This window comes from Ptychodera flava, chromosome 5 (genome assembly GCF_041260155.1).
Source record: "Ptychodera flava strain L36383 chromosome 5, AS_Pfla_20210202, whole genome shotgun sequence".
NCBI classification, from domain to species: domain Eukaryota; kingdom Metazoa; phylum Hemichordata; class Enteropneusta; family Ptychoderidae; genus Ptychodera; species Ptychodera flava.
The window spans coordinates 31933471-31945217 of record NC_091932.1 but is presented as its reverse complement, the minus strand read 5'-3'; the positions used below and the strand labels follow the sequence as shown (position 1 = coordinate 31945217).

The following is an 11747-nucleotide window of genomic DNA, read 5'->3' as shown; positions in this document are numbered from 1 at the left end:
GGACTCAAAGGTTCTCAATAAATATTAGAACAATTTGTGTTTTTTTCAGAGTGTTGTGCCATTTGGAAAGCTGCAAAACATTTTGACCAGCTGCATGAGCTAGAAAAATCATTTGAGACAATTCATTCAAACTTGTGTCAGCAATATCAAGAGAACACATTATCAATGGAAGGTAAGCTTTGTACATGTAAATAGAGCATCCTTGAGGTTTCCCTTCACTGTAGTGTGTGTATAAGGGTAAGTGAGTATGTACCGTATATGTAGGCATACATGTATAGGGAAGTAGCTAACTAGGTAGGTATTTTTGCATTAATATTTTGTCTGTCTCTTTCTGTCTGTATGTATGGTGGTATGTATGTATGTATACTATGTGTATGTATGTATTATTATTATTCTCAGGCAAGCTGGATTTTCCCACAAAGACACTGTACTAAGCCTAAGCCCTCTAAGGTTTATATAATACCAAATATAGACACATATTGGGCATATCATCTTTTTTTTTGCACAAGTATCTGGCTCCACTTTTGTCAAACAAAGCCACTCTTTAATGTTCCATATGCCATCAAGACAATTAAAACTGCACCGTAGATGTTAAGATAAGCCCTCTACTATGGTATCACTAAATGCTTCAATCTTTCTGTATTATTGTTTTTATATTTACTGATAAAGTTTAATGCTATCAAGAGTTTTTACAATGAGTAAGTCTGACATTGAAATGTGTGCTGATATTTTGTAAAATTATGCATATTTGATTGAAATGTTATTTATAGAGAGTGCCAAAATGTAGTTGACGTTAATATTGCATTTCAATTTCAGACACAGGTACCGTTAGATATTATTGTCTTGATTATCAGTATAAAAGATTATATTTATTATTGTTTTCATTGAATGGAGCTAATACTAAAATTGTATCTCATAGGAGCAAATATCGGTTTTGAAGTTATTTTGAAGTAGGTTAACATATTGTAAGCTTTGCTTTTTTACATGGTACTTCGTTTTGAGATATAATCTGCATTGGCTTCTTGAGAAACATTTCATGACAGCATTTAGCATTGATTTTCTGCAATTCCCCCCAAAATAGGGGAGATCAGATTAATTAGCCTATGCAATCCATACTGATATTCAAGTTTTGCCAAATGATGCAACACCCATTTCTGTACCGACAGGAGCTTCAATGGTCGTACAAAGTCTTGTGCAACATGGTCTGATTACGTGGGAGTATGGTAGGACCTGTGAACAACATGATAAAGAAGGTCTTAATCTGCAATGTGGATTAGGTCATGCAGACAGCCAATCTACACTACGTAGGGATTCCTTTGATTCGGTGAAGTGCCATTTCCAAAATAGCCAGAGCGACATGCATAGTCTTCAAGCAAGCCTGAATGGTGGTACTCGTCCATTCAACTTTAGAGACGGATTCAACCTTGACTTTCCACTGGGCATTCAAGGTAAGTCCCAAACTTACAATAGACTACCTTATGTGTGAATTGTGTTGTGAGAACAAAAATTAATCAGAGGACGTATCTCATATCATGGGGTTCATATATGGTGATATTGTATCATATTGGACTGTGTTTTTGTTTTCGTTTTTGTTGTCTGTATTTTTTCACTCCTTCCTAGATGTACCTCTGTGATCAACGTAAACCTACTATATATCACTGATAGGTATGACTGCTGATTTGATTACAGCAATATTCTTGGTTACGGACACAATTCCATTGGCAGAACCAGATTGTCTGTGGTAGCAGCTACCGCTGATGGTAGCAGTTACCGCTGACTCAATTCAATTCCATGTCTGCCATTTGTATTGTTACGCTGCACACTACAGGCACACTAAAAAAACCCAGATGAGCCATGGACACTGAGAGCCTCTATGCTGAAGATGAAAATTGCTGTTTGCTTGTCTAGGAACCTTAACCCTTTTCCTGCCAAGTCCATTGTTCACTACCAGGTCAAGATGGTTGAAATTAATGAAACACAACGTATTCCATATGATGCATTTTAACATAATACTGTACATTTGAAGGCTGTTGAAAACATAATACTGTAAAGTTGATATTTTTTGGACAAAAGATGCTATAACATACCAAGCCAAGTGGGTGAAAATACGTCATGTTTTGGCTCAATACCGCTTTTTACTGACTTGGCTGATGGGAAAGTGATACAGTTATTACTGTCTGGCAAGAAAAGGGTTAATATTCTTAAAAACTCTGTCGTTCTCTGATGTTTTTGTATGAAAGTAAGCATTTCTTAAGATTTCTTAATATTCAGCTCAACAATTTGTATTTTTTTCAGAGTGTTGTGCCATTTGGAAAGCTGCAAAACATTTTGACCAGCTGCATGAGCTAGAAAAATCATTTGAGACAACTTATTCAAACTTGTGTCAGCAATATCAAGAGAACACATTATCAATGGAAGGTAAGCTTAGCACATGTACATAGAGCATCCTTTAGAGGTTCTGTATTATTTACTGTAGTATGTGTATTATAACATAGACCCTAAAATGAATATGTATAATGGATTTTGATAGGTTGCTAGGTAGGTACTTTTGTATTTGTCTGTATGTATGGTTGCATGTATGTATTATTAAAGACTGTTGCAAGGTCCCATAGAGTAAGGAGGTTAAAATTGATGTTACTGGCAACACCTTTATGTTATCACAAGATGAACCTGAAAGATTCTCAGGCTAATTGGATTTTTCCACAAAGACACTCTACCATGCCTTCTAATTTATATAATTCTAAATACGTGTATAGATATGTATTGGGGATATCTTTGTTTGCATAATTAGTTCCAGAGACCAGCTCTGGAACTGTTAGTTTTTGCTCACTTTCCTTCTTTCTTTCTTTCTTTCTTTCTTTCTCTCGTATTACTACCATAGAACATGCTATATACAAATTTTACCTTCATTCCCAGAATGCATTGCGACACGCTTATGACGTCATCGCTCAGTTCGGACGGGTTTCACGGGCATTTCTTGTTTGTTTATTTATTTATTTTTATTTTGCATTGCACAAATATCACATTGCGTTCAGCTATTAATAATTCTAGCTTTCTTTCGCTTTGTTTTTTGTTGCTTTTTGCTTTTCATTTTTCTCTAAATACTCGCCGTACGTGGCGCTATACTGTACGTCATACGCCTTCCATATGGTACGCTGGTTTTCGCCCGAGTGCTCATGGGTTGAATGAGATTAACAATGGCGGCGGATATGAAGGCTTCCCTCACATAGAGAGAGAAAAGTAGGCTTTGCGTAAGTTTACAAGCGCGGCTGGGCACATCGTGTACCTAGGCGAGGTGGGTGTGCTCGAAAACGAAGATCAATGCAAAATTTGGATTCAAAATCGGCTGTTTTCGGCGGAGAAACTGCCCGCCGTATTTCTGAGGAGCCACCAGCAGTTTTTTCTATATTAGTCTGCAGAGGCCGTTTAATGCCAGTAACACACAGCCCTTGCCATGCAGAGCTAGGCGTAGCATAGGAACTGTCTGTCACCGCACCGGCATGTGTTGGCTGCACGTAAAAGCAACTCAACTTTCCAAGATCAAACAGTCAGTATCTTGTGAAAACAGCGACATAGCAATGAAAATTGTTTTAGTCAGTGGTAAAAACTCTTAACAGATGAAACGTCAATTGCTTTTAATCAAATGAAAATGCATGTGGCTTCGGTTTTCAAGTTCAACGGCCTACACGTAGGTCCGATGTCTCCTCTCGTCTGGTATACATTTCCGTGCGTTGTCGCCCCCATATGTATCTGTTGCATTTTTACCATAGGCATTTGTAATCTGTTTACTGTAAGTCCCTGGATTGCCTTGCTTTTAGTTGTATTCTGTTGTTATATCAGCCCTCACTTATAGGTACGTGCTTGCATATTAAAATCCCAAGCACTCTTTCATTCTGCACCAATCTTCGTCATAAATCTCTTTTCTTCCGCTGCTCTGGTCTCTGGAACTTCGCTTTTGCTTGCAAATGCTTTCTAGTTGAGTATTTGACTCCACTTTTGTCAAACAAATCCACACTTTTCTGTTATATTTAGACAATTAGGACTGCACCCTAGATGTTTAGATAATCCTTCTACTACTGTATCACTAAATGCTTTAAACGGGAAGTTATAGAACTGTGGGTGCACCATGGGGTGATTACTGATGATGCAGTGATTTGCATACACTGGATGGGAGTTTTTTTTATTCTCATGTAAAAGATGGTTTATAAGGGGTAAACACCATCTGTACACACTCAGAAGATTTGGAGCATTCAATTATCACCTGTCTGAATACCACAGTTGTGGTCTCTGCCAAACAAGATCATATTTCGTGGCTGGGAGAACCATAAATCCTCATGTCTGCCGAACAGTCAGTGCTAACACCCGGTGGAAATACAGCTTTTTAGCTCACATTTGGTATATGTATATATACCAAAGAGAGCTTATATGGTGAGTCAGTGGGCCTGTGGCGTCTGTATGTATGTACATGTATTTCCGTTCACATCAAAAAGTCCTAAACCACAGCACCTACCATCTAAGTATTTGGTGTACAGGTGCACTGTGGGTGAAGATGTGAATTTGTTCAAATGAACATGTCATTGGTAAAATTATGCAAATGAGGTAAAAAAAAAGGAAAAACTCTGTAACCACAGGCCAGCTTTGCTTTAAACTTTGTATGCAGATTCTTAATGGTAACTTCAGTAAGATTTGTTCAAATCTTGGTAAAATTTTCATTATATTATGAAGAGTACACAGAAAGCAACTGGAAGGAGTTTGTCAATTTCCAAAAAGGAAAATACTGTGAGAAACGTGCAACCAGCAAATCTACCCGCAATTTGACCTGTCGATACTGATCATATCCAAGGTGCTTCATTTTCTCTGTGAAGGAAACTTCCTTACATGTATGGTGACAGAGTTGAAGCAATGCCCCGCTCTATATAGAAAAAATTGTCACTGAGCCAGCTGATAGATTACATCAGATGCTAGTATATCAATCTGCCTGAGCGTGAGAAGGTAAACTAATTTAGTCCATCAAGCAAACCAAGGTGAACATATCATATTTCAATGTCATGATATTTATTTATTCAATGCTGTGGGCATAAGCATATGATAAAAGGTTATCCCTGATATCACCTCATACTGCTAGTATAGTTGTGGGCTTTATCAAACTCGCCTTTGACTTGTGTGATGCGGTCTACAACCGCACAAGTTAGACGTGGTTTTTGTGATGCTGCCCAAACCACACGTGTGCTATGTTTGTGGGCTGCATCACGTGAGTTGAAGGCGAGTATGGGTCCAAGACAAGTGTGATGCAGCCCACAACTGCACAAGCAACAATACAACCCTACCAAGAGGTGATATTGAAGGATAACTTCATATGATACCATTTTACAGCTATACATGCACTCTAATGAATTCTACAACACCCATTTCTGTATCAACAGGAGCTTCAGTGGTCATAAAAAGTCTTATGCAACATGGTCTGATTACGTGGGAGTATGGTAGGACCTGGGAAGGGAAAGATAAAGAAGATTATAATATGCAATGTGGATTAGATCATACTGACAACCAATCTACACCGCCTAGGAATAAATGTGAAGTTTGTGGCGAAACATTTCCACTGCTGAGCAGTCTTAAGACACATTTGTTGACCCATTCAAACATTGGACCATATGAATGTAAAGATTGTGGCGAAACATTTACACAGAATGACTCTCTTAAGACTCATATGTTGACTCACTTTGAAATCAGACCACATGAATGTGAAGTGTGTGGCGAAACATTTACATGGCTGAGAGGTCTTAAGACACATTTTTTGACTCATTCAAATATCAAACCACATGAATGTCAAGAGTGTGACAAAATATTCACTCAGAAGGGCAGCCTGGAAACTCATATGCTTACTCACTTACAGCTCAGACCTTATGAATGTGATGTGTGCCGCAGAAGATTTACTCAGAAGAGCAGTCTTAAGACCCATTTGTCAAGCCATTCAATGATTAGACAGCATGAATGTGATGGGTGTGGCAATATTTACACACACAAGGGCATCCTTAAGATTCATATGTTGACTCATTTAAAAATGGGACCACATGAATGTGAGGTGTGCGGCATAACATTTCCATTGCTGAGCAGTCTTAAGACACATTTTTTGACCCATTCAAACATCAAACCACATGAATGTCAAGAGTGTGGCAAAATATTCACTCAGAAGGGCAGCCTGGAAACTCATATGCTTACTCACTTACAGCTCAGACCACATGAATGTGAAGTCTGCCGCAGAAGATTCTCACGGAAGGGCAGCCTTAACACACATTTGTTGATCCATTCAAACACGGTCCCTCCACAAAAGATTAGACAGCATGAATGTGAACAGTGTGGTAAAATATTCACAGACAAGGACATCCTTAAGATTCATATGTTGACTCATTTAAAAATGGGACCACATGAATGTGAAGTGTGTGGCAAAACATTTCCATTGCTGAGCAGTATTAAGACACATTTTTTGACCCATTCAAACATCAGACCACATGAATGTCAAGAGTGTGGCAAAATATTCACCCAGAAGAGCTGCCTTGAAACTCATATGCTTACTCACTTACAGCTCAGACCACACGAATGTGAAGTGTGCCGCAGAAGATTCACATTGAAGAACAGCCTTAAGACACATTTGTTGATCCATTCAAAGATTAGACCACATAAATGTGAAGTGTGTCACAAAACATTCACACAAAAGAGCCACCTTAAGACTCACATGTGGATTCATCTGATCAATAAACCATATGAATGTAAAGAGTGCCGCAAAACATACACACAGCAGGGCCATCTTGAACAACATATGCAGACCCATTCAAATAGACAACTTGAATGCAAAGTGTGTGGCACAACATTTACTGCTAGGAATAATCTTATGAGACATATGGTAATCCACTGTGATGTCAAACCATACAAATGCAACAAGTGTGATGAAACATTCAAAGAGAAGAGGAAGCTAAAACAACATATGAAGACCCACACAAGTAGCAGCACATATGAATGCACAGAGTGTGGTGAGACATTCATACACAAGAGCAAGCTAACGACACATATGAGGACCCACTCAAATATAAGACCACATGAATGCAAAGAGTGTGGTAAGACATTTATATATAAGAGAAAGCTAACAACACATATGAGGACCCACACAAATATCAGACCATATGAATGCAAAAAGTGTGGTAGGACATTCATACACAAGAGCAAGCTAATGATACATATGAGGACCCACACAAATATCAGACCACATGAATGCAAAGAGTGTGGTAGGACATTCATACACAAGAGAGAGCTAACAGTACATATAAGGACCCACACAAATATCAGACCATATGAATGCAAAGAGTGTGGTAAGACATTTATTCAAATGTGCCGTCTCAAGCAACATATGTTGACCCACTCAAATATCAGACCACATGAATGCAAAGAGTGTGGTAAAACGTTCAAACTCAAGAGTGATCTTAGTAGACACATGTTGTCACATTCAAATATCAGGCCACATAAATGCAATGAGTGTGGAAGAACATTTAGCCGGCGGAGTGTTCTTAGGGCACATATGTTTATCCATTCTGAGGTCAAAACATACCAATGCAATACAGATGAGCAAAGACACTTGAGGACCCACATGAATATCAAACCATTTGAGTGCAAATAGTGTCGTAAAATGTTCACACTGAAAGAGAATATTCAGGGACACAGTTTGACCCATTCAAATATCAGACCTCATGAATGCAATGAGTGTGTCAGAACGTTTACCCGGCAGAATAATCTTAGCATTGTGGCCTTACAGTGAAGACCTGTTTCTGTAAGGCTTAGTCACCTCTGTCAAAATCTTCGTTTTCCTGATTGCAAGCAAAGACACCACTGACAAAACAACTTCAGTTTACCACAGAGGAAGAGGACAAAGAGTACAGAAGAATGTTGTCAGGAGATATGAAAATGAAAAATTTAGCAAGAACCTGCACGTCAACGAACGAACAGTCTACACCTGGTTCATCGAAATGCACAACTGATTTTGAAGGCTTCAGTGATGCACCAGATGATAAGTAATAGTCAATATTGTTCCATAAATTTATGTACACAGCAGTCACAAAGATACAAATTGATATGAAAAATAATTGAAGCATAGTGCGAACTCTGAAAACACATGGAGTTGTTGAATCAATGTGAAAGGAATATGAGAAAGCACTTAAATACATGGGAGACAAAGGCGTGCCAATTTGAAAATGTGAATAACCAACTAAACTGTTTTTGTTCACTGGAGAAATGGCATGATATTAATTAAACCATTTGATATATAAAGTGATTAAAGAAGATAAAGTTATTACAGAACTAAAACAAATGTTACAGATACAAAGAAATCATATTGTTAAGCATTATACTCTTCACAAAGTATACATGTAACTGACTGTGTATTTATCATGGATATGTAGATATACCTAAACTGAATGGAGATCAGAGTTAAACACTATAAGGTGGATTGACAGTTGAAGAATGTATGGAAGCATTGAAAGGTTTGAAAAATAATAAAAGTTCAGGTTTAGATGGCTTTCCACACTGAGAAATTTTATAAGATGTTCTGTGTGACACGGAAATTTGTGACGTGGTCAGTAAGGTAATATGCATTTCAAAAGTGAAAGATTTAAACTTTTGCTCAAACTTTCCTCAATGAAACTTTCCACCATTCTCTTACCAGATCAAGAACAAAAATCAGGGGTCACTGTACAAGACAGACAAATTACCTAAAATTTCCCAATATTTGAAATTCAAAATGGCCGCCATCCCTATGTTAATTCTATGGGGAAAAATAAATTTTTGATTTTTCGAAAAACTGAGACAGTAAAAACTTTTCTTTTATGAAGAACTTTAAAATGAGACCCCACAAGTGGTAGATCAGAATACAATTGATAAAATTTGAAAGCCTGTCTTGTCCCCAAGGCGTCTTCTACAAGCTGTCCATCCAGGTGAATTCTCAATAACACAAGAACAGGGTAGTATCGAATGTTAGCTAAAACAAAATAAAGACAGGCAACTTTCAAAGAACTGACGACCAATAACCCTATTGAACACGGATTATAAGATTGCATCAGCAGTGTTAGCCAATAGAATGAAAACTGTATTATCTGATATTATCCATGAAAATTGAAAGGGGTTTTAAAAGGGCGATTTATTAGGGAAAATACCAGACTCGTCTTTAATGTTTTATCCGTTGCCAAGGAAAAGAAGTTGCCAGGTTTAATGCTGTTGCTGAAAAAAGCTTTCAACTCAACAGAAAGAGATTGTATGTTAAAAGCATTGAAATATTTCAAATTTGGTGAAAGTTTTGTAAATGGGTTAAAAATATGCTATAGAAATACACGGTCCCTCCACAAAATTTATTTGTGGAGGGACCGTGAGAAATACAAACAATTTGTAATTAAAAAATTATTTGATCTTCACAGAGGTGTTGGACAGGGTGTACTCTGTCACCTTATTTGTTTAGTACAGCAGTTGAGCTTTTGACATAAGCCAGAAAGAATTCCTGCTAAGTTAATATGCTGATGCTTCGTTTTGACTGTTAGTTGGCTCACAAAGGTCATTGTAGGAGGTCCTAAATATATTAGAAAAAGTTTTTTAAATTTCTGGTCTCCATTCCATCTCTGAGAAAACTAAAGGGATTTGGTTTGGTTCAAAAGCCTGTGGCGGGGAACATCTGGAAACGCAGTAAAATATTAAATGGTCTGACGAACCTTTCACTTTCCTTGGAATCACCTTTGATGCAAAGATGGAAGATTTATTTTACTTGTCAGTTATCAGGGCAATTGAATGCTTGTTAAGGCCCTATAGCTTTATCGTTTAGCATTATTTTCTGTGATTTTCCTTACTAAAACAAGTTCATGGGAATGTACTCATTGAGGGGTGTTTATACAGGTAGAATAAACTGTCCACTGGGGCTGCATGTGCAATTTTGAGCAAGATAAATAATAAATGTTTGTCCAAACATAAAATGGCGCCCTCGTACAAATAAAGCAAAAAGACAGACTGAGTATGCAGTGCATATATGCATTGGAATCTTCACAGAAACAACAGAGTAGTCCAATACAAAACATAGTGGTGAATGTTTTCCTCCGAGACGCCATATGCTATGTTTTCTTTGTAATATTACCAATTTTCAAAAATGGCGGGAAATCAAAATAACAGTTAAAATTTAAATTAAATTGTCCAATTTTCCAGTGGTAAAAGACTATATCCTTTAAATCTGTATAATTTAAAGAAAACCAGAGAAAATAGAAAGTCTTTTTCAGGTCGACAAATTTCAAGAGTTACAGGTACAGGGGCTCTGACTTTGTGCGGCAAAATATGTGTGTTATCAAAACCATGGCAATACCGTATACATATTATGTCAGTCTTACCTATCATGTGCACAACTCTTTTAAAAAATGAATGACATTGTATGTAACTTTATATGGAGCAAAAGACAAAAGTAAAGAGACTCATGTTATGCTGTGACGTGCGAAATGATGGTCTGAACATGATAGATTTGTCAACATTAACTAGCTCTTTACATGTTACCGAGATTCATCAATGTGTGACTAAGAAAGTCAAAGCAAGGAATTGTTTAAGGCTGTCAGTGGATTTAGTGGACATTGTCTCCACTACTGTACCCCGCCGATTGCAAGGAACGTAGATAAATATAATTTTGTCAAAATAAGCTTGAAAGAACACAGTTGGAACTAATTTGGAATAATTAGATTTTCATATTTTTCAAATTTCTCAAAAGTGTTAGATGCTGTACAGCTGAATGTTGCAATATCGCAAATTACTCATAAAAGCAAGTGTGTAATATAAAAAGAAAAGCAGATGAGATTACATTAGCAGATTAAATCGACTTCACCATCCAATTATCACAAATTAGTTTAATGTCACGGCCTGATGTTTCGAAATTGCTGAATCAAGGTCAAGAAGATAGTGATGCAATTTCGCAGTGTAATTGGTCAAACCCAAACATTCAAATTGATGATACAGCAGCGCAATATGTTAAGTGGCACAAATATGGCATTTGTAATTTGGAAGATTTCTGGACTAAAATCAATGTTTTATGACATTTATTGAATGTGGTCATAAATACAATATACCACAGTCACAAATGTTGAAATTCTCAAGTATTATTGATGCTATTCGTAGGCATTGAAAGCCAAAATAAAAAATAAACAAATAATCAATTAATAGACCATCAATTGTCAAAAAGAAGCTTATGCGGGTATCCTGGGCCTGGCGGAGATGGATACATTGTATGCGCATTATTGTACAACTTGGATACTTTGTTGTCCTCTTGAACTGATCAGTTTTGTACTTTGCCCAATTTTCGAATGGACCATACCACACTCTCTGTCAATGTGAGGTGAGTATAACAAAGATTGATTGATTGCAAAACGTCTTTCTCTTCGCTATTTGGATTTTGTACGACTCTGCAACTACTGGAGTCGTATAATTGATCTGACGATCAATTATTATGTGTTTCTTGGGCTAATATGGATGATGTTGAAAAAAAATTCAAATGAGGTCATGCCCATTTCTTCTTGGGTCACAAATAATACGATTTCCATCAACACAACTAAAACTAAATGTATGGTGTCACTTGACGTCCAAAGATTTATTGTTTGAAGAATTCCAACGTTATTTTAAATGTGCGTATAAATGATTCTGACATTTTTAATGTTTTATCGCATACTCTTCTTGGTGTTGAGATTGAC

The 11747-nt window shown here is 37.1% G+C and overlaps 1 protein-coding gene across 3 annotated transcripts in view; it reads left to right on the top strand.

The window, feature by feature from the left end:
* Positions 1 to 11747, top strand: part of LOC139133517 (zinc finger protein 585A-like) — a 65972-nt gene that overhangs the window by 766 nt on the left and 53459 nt on the right. For 2 of the 3 annotated variants that reach the window (XM_070700163.1, XM_070700161.1), the window contains exons 2-4: positions 50 to 172; positions 1167 to 1448; positions 2296 to 2418. In XM_070700163.1, coding sequence (XP_070556264.1) covers positions 50 to 172; positions 1167 to 1448; positions 2296 to 2418 — 528 coding nt within the window. Of the gene's footprint in view, positions 1 to 49; positions 173 to 1166; positions 1449 to 2295; positions 2419 to 5423; positions 11066 to 11747 lie in introns of those variants that run through there. The other variant, XM_070700164.1, reaches the window with a different exon arrangement.